General features: G+C 40.0%; 1 protein-coding gene across 20 annotated transcripts in view; it reads right to left on the reverse strand.

Moving 5' to 3' along the window:
• Window positions 1–15,216, reverse strand: part of MCTP2 (multiple C2 and transmembrane domain containing 2) — a 256,284-nt gene that overhangs the window by 93,069 nt on the left and 147,999 nt on the right. For all 20 annotated transcript variants that reach the window (XM_063640081.1, XM_055277123.2, XM_063640079.1 and 17 more), the window contains 2 exons: window positions 8,800–8,902; window positions 7,408–7,510 (listed from right to left, as the gene is read on the reverse strand). In XM_063640081.1, coding sequence (XP_063496151.1) covers window positions 7,408–7,510; window positions 8,800–8,902 — 206 coding nt within the window. The remainder of the gene's footprint in view (window positions 1–7,407; window positions 7,511–8,799; window positions 8,903–15,216) is intronic.

Here is a 15,216-nt window from a genome sequence, read left to right on the forward strand (position 1 = left end):
CAAAATTTCATATTTGTTATAATCCTGTATTGCTCAAAACTGACATGAAAGGCTTAATTTTTAATTGTTAATTCATAAACATATAAGCTCATTAGATTTTCCAAACAATCCTATGGAATAGGAACTATTATCAATTTAAAGATGAGATAATAAAGGGAATAGCTCTATTTTTTCTCCAAGTTTTTTTTTTTTTTTTTTTTTTTTTTTTTTTGAGATGAAGTCTTGCTCTGTCACCCAGGCTGGAGTGCAGTGGCGTGATCTTGGCTCACTGCAACCTCTGCCTCCCAGGTTCAGGCAATTCTGCCCCAGCCTCCTGAGTAGCTGGGATTACAGGCGCATGCCACCACGCCCGGCTAATTTTTTTGTATTTTTAGTAGAAAATAGGGTTTCACCATGTTGGTCAGGCTGGTCTCGAACTCCTGACCTTGTGATCCACCTGGCTCAGCCTCCCAAAGTGCTGGGATTACAGGCGTGAGCCACCACACCCAGCCTGTTTCTGATTTTTTAAAATGCTGAATACATAATATATATTGTTTGATGATTCTAGTTTTATTATTTTTCCCTGTTTTAACATGCATATTTATTTCTATGAAAAGTTATCCACTTAAAGGTTCATATTTATAATAACCTTACTATTATTATTTTTTTTTGAGATGGAGTCTCGCTCGGTCACACAGGCTAGAGTGCAGTGGTACCATCTCTGCTCACTGCAACCTCCGCCGCCCGGGTTCATGCCATTCTCCTGCCCCAGCCTCCTGAGTAGCTGGGACTACAGGCACCTGCCCCCACACCCGGTTAATTTTTTGTATTTTTTAGTGGAGACAGGGTTTCACCGTGTTAGCCAGTATAGTCTCGATCTCCTAACCTCGTGATCCGCCCACCTTGGCCTCCCAAAATGCTGGGATTACAGGCATGAGCCACCGTGCCTGGCCTTATAATAACCTTATTGTTAATTCAATCTTTTTTTTATCCCTAAAACCTGTATTAAGTTTCTGACCTACCTTTTACTTACATTTGTGAAGGATACTTTTGTTCATCCATTTATTACTGTGTTTTAGGTGTCTCAAAGAAGCAGCAGTTAGATTTTACTCTTTGAATCCATGTAAGAGGTTTTTCCACTTAATAGGAAAGTTGAACTGATTTAACATCTAACACGTGTGATTCACCCAGCTTTCTACTTGCCATCAGGAGACTCCTACAGTCATTCTTTCTGTCTTAGCCTGTCTGTTCTAATCAAATACCTAGACTGTCTACTACATGGGGTCCAGGATCTCTCCAGCATGTTAAAGGTACTCTTTCCTAGTTTCTAGAACCAACAGGAAATTTGCGTTATTTTGTCTTCATTTATTTATTTCAATGGTCACATTGGACCAGGAGTAGACAATGAGAAGAGTTGAAGTTTCCGTTCAGAGTGACCATTTTTGCCCCATTTGGGACTCAAGTTTTGTCTTTATCAAATAATTTCCCAGGTGATACATCCCCCTCTGCTTTTCACCTATGCACACTGCCCCTCTACCCTATGGCACCAACTTGACTCACAGGGAATTCCCCAACCAAATCTATGCCCTGGAAAACCAAACCTTGGCAACAGATTTACTTTTTTTTAAGCTTAATTATAAATCAATATTATTTACTTTAATGGGCAAAAATTTCTGTATTAACCTAAAACAGCCTATGATTGTTCAAGTCCATTTCAATGCACAAACCCATCACAGGTGAAACTTGGACAATAGAGTTAATCGAAAATGCAAATGGAGATATACGCGGCATTTATTTGGTACAAGCCATTATACAAAATTTGTCCCAGAAAATTAATTAAGTGAAGCTGTTATTGGTGCAGCCAGCTATTGGGTGTACATGGATTCACCGAGAACGCTGAGAATTTACAAGGGCAGTATAAAGACCCATGCTTCTGATTATACAGTCATTTGTGACATTGGCCTGGCTCACACAGAAGGACTCACATTTGATTCAAAATGCAGGTCTTTGGCAGGGCACGTTGGCTCACGCCTGTAATCCCAGCACTTTGGGAGGCTGAGGCGGGCAGAACACCTGAGGTCAGTAGTGTGAGACCAGCCTGGCCAACATGGTGAAACCTTGTCTCTACTAAAAATACAAAAATTAGCCAGGCGTGGTGGTGGGTGCCTGTAATCCCAGTTACTCAGGAGGCTGAGGCAGGAGAATTGCTTGAGCCTGGGAGGCGGTGGTTGCAGTGAGCCAAGATCAAGCCACTGCACTCCAGCCCAGGCAACAGAGCAAGACTCCATCTCAAAAAAAAAAAAAAAAAAAAAAAAAAAAAAAAAAAAAAAATTGCAGGTCTTCATCAAACTGCAGATGACTTCTTATTTGTTATGAGGAAATACCAATATATGCATGCTTTTCCTGTTTTACAGATTGCCATGAAAGCTGATTTTCAGTCTTCTAAAATGGGTCCATTGGGTAATTTTGAGAGGGTAAATGTGTGATTCAATAAAAAGGAATGGCCTAGAGGAGAAGAATCCAGCCTGATTTTCAGGACAGAATTAAGATTACTTAATTGAGGATAAAAATATTAAATAAGTCTATTGAGTCAGTGAATTATCAGAATATAGTGTCTACTGCCTGGCATGATTTAAGACTCTAAAGTGTGCTTAGTGTTTTCCAGTGCACACTTACTATGTTACTGATTAGAAGATTAGAGGAGCAATGTGAAAATGAGTAAACATTAGACGTCTTCAGATTATAATGCATTCCAGTCTCAATTTTCTACTGTTTTTACCCATGAATATTTTATTAAAAAGTATTCTATATCTATATAAAGAACTATTTTTCTGAAAAAGATTGAAGACAAATGAAATATATGGAAGGATAGCCCATTGGCCTGTATTCTTTCACTTATGATAAACATCTAAGCATATATATATATATATATATATATATATATATATGCCTAGAACAATTCACCATCAATAATGAATATATTTATATGGATTTTAAATGAGCCAGTAGTCAGCACATTCACCCTGATTAAAAAGATATAGTGAATTTAGAACAGGCTCTTTATTTAACAGGCTTAAATGCACTTAGCACATTACCATTTTGAGTGAGATTAAAAGTTGAAGTATATTCTATACTTTATACTTAGACATTTAAAAATATAGTTTGCATTTTCTCTACAAGTGTAAATCAAGTTACGGTTTATGACTTGATTAGAGAAAATGAATTCTCAAAAGAATTATTCACATTCCTCTTCAAGAAATACAATTTCTGTTTTTAAACCTAAAATCAGGTATTATTGATTATGGCTCCATAGCCTATAAAGATCAGAGTGAAACACCAACAAATCAATTTTTATGATTCTCGCTCATGTTAAAAACACAACAACAACAACAACAACAGAGAAACAAGCCCTTCTCCTAAAGAAGCACACAGTATGAAATCTAAGGGCATTCTTTGATGCTTAATTCTCAGAGTTTCAACCAAGTCTTCTGGAAAGAGTCTTCTGTCTCGCTAATTTGCTTCACACTAGATCTGAAACTTTCTTCCTAGTCAACTGCTCCGATATCTCTACGTCCAGGTCAAAAATCTTCAGTGGCTCCCTGCTAAAATAGTAACCGAGACCTCCCCAACCTTTCTTGGGCTGCCCTCAGTGTGTCCCACTTCCCCTCCATGCCCACCCTGAGCTCCCAGAAGCCGGGACCCTCCTCGTTCCCAGACATGGCCTTTCCCCTACACCTCTGCTCCCCTCATTCTCTCCCTGGACCCTCTGTTTGGAATGTCCTTCATTCTTCACTTCACCCGCCACACACTATCAACACACCACTCATCCCTGACCCAGCTCAAACTCCCTGCTTCCTAAGCCTTCCTAAACTTAAACCCATCCCTCCTACTTCCCACTGCCCTTTCTCGTTCTGGTGAGACTTGTATGTTTATTTGGGTCTTATGTGTTTATTGCACAGGTGCCTTCCTGCAACATATCCAACTCTTCAAGTCTGCGTCCCTCCTGCCACCCCCCAACCCCGACCCTGACGGCACATAGCACAGTGGTTACACAAAATAGCCTCTTGATTCTTGGAGATGATATATACTTAATAATTACTCACTGTGGCAATACAACAAACTCATAGGAGCTCAGGCTTTAGTATGAGACTACCTAAATTAAAATCCTGTCTCTATTACTTACTAGCTATAGGATCCTTTTGGTGCTTCAGTATCCTTATTTGTAAATGGGCATAGTAATAAAGCCTGCCTCATCCAGGCCTTACAGAATTGATGATTCGGCGCATGCTAAGTGCACAGCACAGAACTCGCTAGTTCACTATTCTATTGTAAGCATCACTCAAGAGAGATTAAAGAAAAAAAGAAAAACTAGATCTAAATAAGTAGGTTAAAATACATCCTCTAAATCACAAGTTAGAATTACTTGAAAATAGAATGATCCATGAAACAACTTACAGCTTATACTTTGCCAGTTAAATTGAGGGTTACAGCAATTTTAAGATCATATTTATATCTAATATTAGATAGAGAATCAATTCATTTGGACAGGGAATGTTGCAGGTGGACCACTGAATTTCAGGGAGAGCCCACACAGATGCACTAGAAGATATGATCACTTCCCCAATTTATCAGTCAGGAACTGGAAATGAATCTGGATGGAAACAGAGTGAACAGCAGCAGCCAAAGCATCTTATTGAGTGTACCATGCCAGGGACCCCCGAAGGCCTTGAGAGGAACGGCCCAGGCTGTGCTATTTTACAAGGTAGAGACCTTGCAGATCAGGGGTTATTCCTGGATGTACACAGCACTTTTATATTAGAAACAAACACATCATATGGAACAAATCAAGCACTTCCTGGCCTGAAACTCTTTGTGGTTTCCCATCCCCCACTATGAAAATGCCAAAATACTTCAACTTTTTTCACTTTCACATCCTCCAGGGTCCTCTCCAGCTCCACCCTGCCTCTGTGTCCTTTCCTGTTTGCCACCAGGCACACTCGATCAATCCATACTGGCTGCCCAGCCATTGCTGGAATTTGACAGTCAAGGTTCTGCCTCACAGCCCTTGAACTTGAGAATTTCCTGCCTGGGAGGGATTTCTCAGATATCCACATGGCTCTCTCCCTCACCTCCTTACGTTCCCACTCAAATGCCACCTTTTCCACGAGGCCCTCCCTGGCTAGCAGTTAGAAAAAAGTGCCCTTCCCCACACATATTCCCGGCAACCCTCTCCCTCTTTACTTTTCACCATCTAACATTCTGTATATTGCTTTTGTTTTGTGTGTGCATTGTTTCCTGCTACTATAATAAAAGCTCCAAGTGAGGAGGGAGCCTCCCTCTGGTCATTGTTAGAGCTCTATCACCTAAAGCACTGCCTGGCACCAAGTGGACACTTGATGAATATTTGTGGAACAAATGAATGAACAACAGATCATAAGGCAGCTTATGACCAACCTGAAAAAAGTCCCAATCGAGGACTCCTTACATTTAAGCCAGGTCTTTTATGAGACATTCTACCTTGTATTTTGAAAGATATGTTTTGAAAAGTGCATTAGTTTAGGTCAGCGGTTCTTGACTGGAAGTGATCTCTACCCCCTCAGAATATCTGGCAACATCTACATACATATTTGGCTGTCACAGCAGGGATGTGGGCAGGCGTTACTGTTATCTAGTGTGTAGAGGTCAGGGAGACAGCTGGACATGCTACGATGCACAGGGCAGCTCCATATAACAAAGAATGTCCTGGCCCCAAATATCAATAGTGCCAAGATTGAGAAACCCTGATTAAGCTGGAGGTAATTTCTTAGATCTTCTAGGGAAGGAAGGAGAGAGAGAGGAAGGAAAGGAGGAAGGGGGGAAGGAGGAAGGAGAGAAAAAGGAAGAACCACTAACCTAAGCTAAAGCTTTTTACAAACCAGATCCTTCGGAATACAAGGTAGAATTTTTTGTGAAAGCCTACTTTGAATGCAAGCCACCACACACCTTGACTTTTTTTTAGGTTGGCTACAAGGAGGGAAGAAGAGAAAGACAGAAGTGGGTACGGTTTGGGGAAAGGAAGGCAGGCGGGTGAGCTGTCAATTGTTGGTATTATAGAAAGACCAAACACACAAAACTTTTATGTACAAAACAGAGGGGAGTTTTTTTTTTTTTTTTAAAGTCATGTTCACCAAGCAAGGAATAAAAAAAGAGAAATGAGAAAATTGTCAAGGAAAGTCTTTGCTTCGAGTCCCCCAGACCTCTTTAAAGTGTCCCCCACATACTGGTTACATGTATTCCCATGAGAATAACTGACAAAGTTGTAATAAAAAAAAGGGGGGGAAATCCCAAATTGCCGTCTCCTCTCTGAGAGCTGCTCGGCTGGTGCTGATGGCTCAGAGCATGTGGCAGGAGCCAGCCGTACCAGGGAGCAGATGCTCCAGACAGGCTCTCCGAGTAACATCAGGGATATGAGAACTCAGGGAGAAATTAGCCAAGCACGCAAACACAGAAGAAAAGATATTAAGAAGTACGGCATTCCTCCCTCTGTAAACATCAAGTGAGTTAGGCTAATCTCATGGTTAAATTACGGAGTGCTCCATCCACAAAAATCCACAGATAGCTTGGGAAAAATAAGTCTTTGGGAAGAATAAAGTCTCATTGGCTGATAAAGCCATAATAAGCCTAAAACAAATTGTGTTAATGGTTGGATGAAAAACTGGAATTCTCTCTTCTCAAAGAGGACATTTGGTACATACATTACTGTCTAATTAAGAGATGAATTCACTCCCCAGCCTCCCCCCAACCCATGTAAAGGCATTCTTTGGTGCCTTCTTTTCTGAATTTTGTAATTATTTTTTCCTTCACTGACCCTGGTGCATTATCTTACCGCTGGACTGCCAAAATACTTTTCCTTGTCCAAGAAAGGCTCTCTGCTTTCTTCCACAAAGCATTTTTTAATTTTGAGACCGAAAGCAAACATGACTACTAAAAAGACAAATAGAACTTTTGGGAACATGGTCTTTAGAAGAACTGAGAACAAATGTACAGTTACCAACAATTAATCTTCAAAGAAATGTACAGTAAGGAGGTATAAAGAAATACATGTGTGTTTTTCATTAATAAATAGAAAATCAGTCATTCTTCTATATTCCTTGTAACCAAAGACAAATTCCTATCTTAAGATGGAAAGACTGAAAATGAATTGAAAAACTGGTCAAAATGTTTTGGTTGGTTAAGTCAATATTGGACAGAAACAGAAAAAAATTATATCCCCTTATATCTGAAACTACTGAAAATACCGGATAAGAATGAGGATTAAAACACTCGTTTCCTGCTACAGTTAGGAGGATATTTTTCCCCCACGTTGACAAAGATAAAGCAACTCTAGACCATAGAAACTCATCAACTATAAAATGACTCACAAATTGTTTATTAATAAAGGAAACTTACGGACAGCAAGGGAATGGCAACTTTTCCAAGAAAATCTGGGGGTTTATCTCCATCTTCATCAAACACTGTCACTTCCAAAACATCATGGATATCTTTAATGGGACTGTAACAAAAATACCATGTATTATACACAAAAACACACAAGTGAAGTCTGTTCCATGAAGGTCTGGAAACACTGTTTCACTAATTAAGTCTGTATGTCCTTAGAGTATAAAACTACCATTTAATTAAATTCCAAAAATTAAATCAAACTGACTGTATTCCCAAACCTTCCATCATAGAAGATTCAGACATCCATATGAAAAAAAGAAGTCAACTTTTTTACTATGACATTTTTCAAACAGTATATCTGCACTCAAGGGTAGGACTTTCAAAGAAACAAAATAAAGAAAGAGATAGGGAGAAAGCATTAGCAGAGTGTCCAACCAAAGTAATTTTTAAAAAGCTTCCAAATGAAAGGAGTTAACATTTTTTTAAATTAAGAATTACCTTTAAAATAAAATGGTGGTGAAAAATCACTATTTCTTGAAATGCATAGAAACCCTCTGTTGTTGAAAGACAAAATACTAAAAATATATATTTTTTAATATTGACCAGAAGCCAGATACCAGGGACAATGAAAAATGGAGCCATGGCTGTTGGCAACATGTTAGGGAAACAAGAGACTCTTACTTGCCATTGGCAAAGGTGTTTAGCAGAGTGAATCCACTTTTCATAGATCCTTGGGAACATTCTGCTAATAGCATTAACTCTACTCAAAATGAACTTTATTTTTTTCACTTATAAGCACAGACAGAGCATTGATTTAGCTTCGTGGGGGCGGTATGTCACCATTTTACCCAAATTCAACAGGGCCTCCCCTCAATGTTCAGGTGCCTTGAAATCTAAAGCAAACTAAGATCTTAAATCTATCCAGCCTCCTAAATGCCCGGGTTTGATAGTGTGGGCAGAGAATCACCGTGGGATGGGTTGCTCAGATAAACTGGAATATAAGGAGTCTTTGGGAGTCTCTAAGGAGTCACAGATAATCTGTATTTTTCTAAAGATTTTGGCAGATCTTAGAACACATAAGATCCTTGAATTTAAGGCAGGTCTCCATTTCCTTAACCCATGAATGAATTAACCTAGAAATATGGAAGCTTCCATTTACTCATAGATTAATTTAGTCACTAAAAGATCTACTTTACAAATGCCTCCTATAACCGTCCCTTGCAGTTCCAAATGGTCTATCATTAACACCACGCTCTATAAAATGAAAGGATAAAAGGTTTTCAAAAGAAAAAACAATAAAATTTACTCTTTGCCCATAAAAATGGACAGAAAATTCCACTCAGGAGCCCCAGACTACCTTCCAAGAATAGCACAAATAATTCCAGAGGCTAAAGCACTTACAACGTAAAAACTTTGTTCCATTCAGGGTTGAGGTTTTTGTAGACGGTATGCGTCTGAAGTCGGTCATTGCCTAACTCCAACAAGCAAAATGGGTCACTCTTCCCTGGAAAGATAACATACACATTGGTCAAAGACAAGTGAATCTCAAGAGGGACAAGGGCAATGTGAATAACAATCAGATGAAGTTGTGCTTGCTGAAAGAAGGAAGGCAAGACTCCTTTTCCAATGAGTCACGGAGGCCCTGTGTGGGAATCCAGGAGACAGGCAGAGGCTACAAGTGTTGTACCTTTAGCATACTTAACGGGTTAGAACAAACACACCACCTGATATGGGCTGGTTGTGTCTCCACCCAGATTTCATCTTGAATCGTAGCTCCCATAGTTCCCATGTCTTGTGGGAGGGACCTGGTGGGAGATAATTGAATCATGGGTGCAGTTTTCCCCATACTGTTCTCGTGGTAGTGAATAAGTCTCATGAGACCTAATGGTTTTATAAGTGGTTTTTCTTTCACTTGGTTCTCATTCACTTTTGCCTGATGCCATGGAAGACATGACTTTCGCCTTCTGCCATGATTGTGAGGCCTCCCCAGCCACATGGAACTGTGAGTCCATTAAACCTCTTTTTCTTTATAAATTACCCAGCCTCAGGTATGTCTTTATCAGCAACGTGAAAACGGACTAATATACCACCCAAGATCAGGCCTTGACAGCCAGTGGCCACACATTTCACAGGAGTGGGAATCCATTTGGCATGAGAGCCCATTTCTTTGTTTTTAAAATGAAATTCATCTCTGTTTCCTTCCTAAATTCTAAGTCAATCTGTATAATTACTATTCTATAACTGGAAAACTATAACTTACAGGCTTCTACATGGCTATAAGAGGAAGTGAGAAAAAGTGTAAAAATGGCTCTTTAGGAGTTAAGCTCTGCTCCTAAGCAAATGGTCACAAACACTCATGGTCCTGTATACTCAGTACATTATGAGAATACATGAGCTACAATTTTGGTGTCATAAAGCAAACAAAAAACAAGTATAACGCAATAAAGTTCAGAGTTTTTAACTTAACAAAAAAAATTAAGCTCATCTTTCACTTCTCACCTCTTCTCTTTCTACCCTATCTCCCATATTTGCACACCAAAAAAGGTAAGAAATTTCCAAATCCAAAGTTAGACCTACAGTGTTATCAACCAAAAAACTCACTTCCCTTTTGTTGTGTTTGGCGGAAGGATCTGGAATTGGAACTGTCAGGGAAAGAATGAATGGCTCCATAATGTCCATAGGACATTAATGCATTGCTGGCGTCTGCAGCACACTGGCACTTCACAAAGCAGCGCTTGCTAAATTAATTGGGGGCACAAGGACAGATGCTGTTCCAACAAATGGCCAAGGAGTCCCAGGCCAGGGCCTCAGCCAGAGAGTGCTCAGGCCTCTTGACCTGCTGGCCTACCATTCAGGTCACTGAACCTCCATCTAATTCGCTTAATAACCAGGCGCTCTGAGGTACAGCACATCAATAGAGATACTGATACTTGCAGGAGCCTGCATGAAGATTATTGTTTAAAAAGGGAGGAGAAGAAGAGCAGACGCATGGGTGATGAATAGTATTAAACAGGAGATTCCGCTCAACTGACTAGTGGCCTGGACACTTAGATTCCTCGCCACAGCTTTTAAGTCAGTGCTACTATTTCAGTTACTAGTAGACAATGATCAAGCCACAGACATAAAGGAATGAGTGAGGGTTTTCAATTGCAAACAATGGAAATGGACCTGCTACATATAGCAGAAAAGAAATTTATTAAGATAGTATCAAACAGCATTCAGAATTCCTACAATGGCTAGAGAATCAGGCTAAAAAATATCACTATAAACCAAAGAATACTTAAGCACAAGAAACTCAGCCCATATCTCACACCAGGAAAAGTCTGCTGTGGCCTCTGCTTCCCCAGAATCATGCCCCACAGTTCACTTCTAATATGAATTCTCTACTCCTGCTTCTTTGCCTCACTTAAGACTGATGCAAGGACCTCCGGGGCCTGTCTTACACAGCCAAGTACCCAGGCCTGAACGGCCAGAACTCACAAGGGAATACTGACTTCGTAGCTTCGGTGAATGAAAGTGGGCTCTGACCTCTTCTTCAAAATACACAATGGGAAATGATTCAAACACGGAAGGGATTTTAGATGCTGGGGAGTCAAAATCAAACTAACATAAAAATCCATCAGCACCCACAAAAAGTCTTGTTTATTTAAAGACAGTTTACTCTGGCCATGTGGTTTGCAGGGGAAGAGGCTGGAGTTAGCTGGGAAAAAGCCTAGCAACATAGACCACCACCATTTCCTCTTCAGCAACTGTGAACAAGAAGAGACCACATACTTTTGGCTTAATGCTCAGGTATACCATGCTTGATTTCTCAACCCAGGCTGAAACAGCTACTTAACCGTTTGTCAGACTATTAGTAGGTGTCAGCGCTGCTCCTCCAGAGACGCCAGCATGACACGCCATCAGCAGTTGCTCCAGGGAAACCGTCTGACACTTTTAATGAAAACCCTGGGGTTACTCCACAGCAGGGCAGAGATGCTGCCTGGTCCTGTTGAGGCACAGGTGGGCTCGGTCTGTGGCTCCCGCTCTCTCAAGCAAGCACACTCTTAGCTGTCCCAGCTAATGAGGAACAGACTTTCCTCCAGAAACCAGGAACTTCAGTTACGTGTCTCCAAGGAACACACTGTACCAACTCTCTGAAGATAATTCAGTCAAAGCTCATTAAAATGCTGCATTTATTAATATTACAGAATAAACAGAGAGAAGCAAGAAGAAACAAAGACATTAAAATGTTTATAGAATAATTTAAGAAGTTTCAGATACATGGGGACTTTGAGTAAAATTTCAGTAACAAATATTCTTATTTGAGATAACAAGTATCTCTCATAATAAATGAAATGTCCAAATGCTCAGCAATGGTACTGAGAGAAAAGGACAAGGCAGACTGACATACATAACATTTGAGGCTGTACTTCTCTTCTTGGTACCACCCATTTCACAGGAAAAACATCTAGAAGACCTCCTCTGTGTCCAGAAGCCACATCACCTTGACACATTTATGCCACTGACAATTCAGTTTCACATTGAGGTTTAGCACTTTGCACTCAATAGCCTTTGCTATTTTCCAACATTGCTTTAAAATTCATTTGTATTTCTTGAATGGCAAGTAAGGGGGGTTCACTTAAACCGTTTTACCTTTGTATCAATTATAGAAGCTGAATGACAAATAATAAATGTGTTACAATAGTCATATCATTCATTCATTCATTTGATAACCCTTTTCTTTTTGTTTTTTTGAGATGGAGTCTCACTCTGTTGCCTAGGCTACACTGAAGTGGTGTGATTTTGGTTCACTGCAGCCTCTGCCTCCTGGGTTCCAGCAATTCTCCCTCCTCAGCCTCCCGGGTAGCTGGGATTATAGGCATGCGCCACCATGCCCAGCTAATTTTTGTATTTTTAGTGGAGACAGGGTTTCACCACGTTGGCCAGGCTGGTCTCAAATTCCTGACCTCAGGTGATCCACCTGCCTCAGCCTCCCAAAGTGCTGGGATTACAGGCGTGAGCCACCATGCCCAGCCCATTTGATAACCATTTATTAAGCTATATGCTTAATAAATGTTCCTAGCACTAAACTGATCCTGAAATACAACGACCACCTAAGCAATTACCTGCAAGGGACTCTCATAATGGTCTCTGCTATTCTGAAAATGCTGCCCTTTCCAAGAAAACTTTCCTCATTCTCATCCCACAGCAAACTGAGTTGTTTCCATTTCAGATCTCCAACTGTGTATTGTTGTTACTTCTCTTATATCCCACATTCGTAAATTTCCACTCCACAGTCAGCATGCATATTCATTTAAGGGTCCTGATGCAGGCACACCCAATATATGTATGCTCTTACCATCCCCCAAGAACAGTGCCACGGCCTAGGGACAGAGGGCAGCAGTGAAATGCAGATGAAAACGTGAAAGTTCAGAGAAATGTAATTCGGTTCAGAGAAGTTCAGAAAGATTTCTTAGTGGAGGTGATTCTTAATCGAGGTTTACAAGGGGAGTATTTGATGAGCAGAAATGGATAAGTCCTTCTTGTGGAGATGGGACAAGTCAAAGCATCAAATTTATTAGGAAGAGAGATATATATATAAATATATATATATTTATAATATATATAATATATATTATAATAATATATAATATATATTTATAATATATATAATATATTTATATATCACATATATATCACATTATATATAATATATAATATATATTTATAATATATATAATAAATATATATATAATATATATATATATGAGAGAGAGAGGCAAATAGCGGTAATCAGGTAATGTAAGATGTAGGTGGATAGGTACAAAGATTGGCTTGAAGACCATGACCAGTACTTTTCATTTCATTCTACTCATCCAGGAGCCAGGAACCACCCTAGACTGTCAATGCAATACAAGGGGTAGAGTTGGAAGGAAGCACTTCTGGACCAACACAATTCCTGAAACTAAACATGGAGCATTTTAGCTCAGAGAGGCTTGGGGGACGTGGGAGGACAGCAGAGCCATTCCAGATGAAAATTTCTAAAACTCTATTTTCATGTCTTATTTGCAACTATTTGTTTACAAACCTTACTATCAGATATTGAAGCACATTTTAATTGATCAATTCTGGAAATCTATATTTTCTGTTTACCCCACATAACCCATCCTTATCTACCCACTGTTCACACCAACTCTTAGCAAGGTTGGTGTCTCTTTCCTCCACTCCTAACTACACTAGGCTGCTCTATCCTGTCCTGCACACAGAGTAACAGGGCTCATTTCTGCTTCCTACTTTGCACGGGGAATAGCTTGTCCCTCTATGCCCTTCCAATCTCCTTGCTCTCCAAAAAAGGAAAACAAACGTTTAAAAAAAAAACAACAAAAAAAACTCACTTCTCAGGCCCAGTTTAACCTTGCCTTCTTTGTGGAACTTTCTCTGCAACCTCCAGGGAGACCCCAGACTCCTATGATAATGAGTTTGGACATTATAATGCCTCCTGTATGATGTACCTGTTCATATATTCAACAACTACTTAATGACCCTCAGAATGTGCAAAGCACTGTGCTAGGAGCTGAGGGGGCTTTTAAAAGAAAATGAAATGTTGATCTCTGTTCTTCTAGGCCTAACTTTTCATATACATCCAGATGGGTCCTGGCCTTCTCTAGGACAAATAATGACTTCTTCAGCATCACACAAGCAAAGATCTGCTCACTTTGCTGTGACAGATAGAACAAGGGGCAGACAGGTCCGTACTAGGACTGCAAGAACAGTACAGGCAGAATAGGACTTCACCTTGCTAAAATGTTATTTATCTTAATTTCTGATAATCCTATATTCTAATGACTAGAGCAAACAAGATGAGTGATATGAGAAAGTTTCCTTTTTATTTTTATTTTTTAAATACAGACAAGGTCTCACTCTGTCACCCAGGTTGGAGTACAATGGTGCAATTATAGCTCATGGTGCTGTAACTTTGAATTCCTGGGCTCAAGCAATCCTCCTGCCTCAGCCTCTACAACTAGCTAGGACTACAAGGACATGCCACCATATCTGGTTTGTTTTTTTTTTGTTTTTTGTTTTTTTTTTGGTAGACACCAGGTTTCATCATGTTGACCAGTCTGGTCTGGAACCCCTGAGCTCAAGCAATCCTCCCTCCTTGTCCTCTTAAAGTGTTGAAATTATGGGTGCAAGTCACTGCGCTTGGCCCTAAATATTTTCTTCTTCTAACTCCACTTCCCTGCTACTTCTCAAGCCCCTCAGCAATATCATCATTTGCTGATCTTGTCTAACATCTTCCCATTTTCATTCTCCTCTCAAAATCCTTGCTCCTCACAGCTGCCAGAATAAACTTTTGTTAAGTTTATATCAGATCATATCATTCCCTTAATAGTTTTCCAAATTTCTTCACCTGGCCCCGAAGCTCCTATGTCATCCAGTCCCACCTAAGACATTAACATCCTCTCCCCTCAGAGGTTCCTTTTGCTTTCTGTCTTCTAGTCCTGCTTGCTTTCTTCCAGACCTCTGAAAAAGCTGGGCAGGCCCTGGAACATTGCTGTTTCCTCATTTTCAAGTGTCTTTCTTTCATCTCTGCGGTGCCAACTCTTTCTCATGTCTCCATTTGACATCTCTGCTAGAACATCACTTCCTGCAGTATCTCTAGTCAGGCATCCCTTCCGTAAGAATAAACACCACACGTTCTTGACCTTAGCAGTATAATTGAAATTAGACAGCCACTGGTTAAATCAGTCACTTCATATGAGGTCAGGGACCAATTCCTCTTTTCTACCATGTCACAAGGAAAAATCATAAGGTATCACATAGAATAGAAAAGGT

Source organism: Symphalangus syndactylus, chromosome 5 (genome assembly GCF_028878055.3).
Source record: "Symphalangus syndactylus isolate Jambi chromosome 5, NHGRI_mSymSyn1-v2.1_pri, whole genome shotgun sequence".
Lineage (NCBI taxonomy): Eukaryota > Metazoa > Chordata > Mammalia > Primates > Hylobatidae > Symphalangus > Symphalangus syndactylus.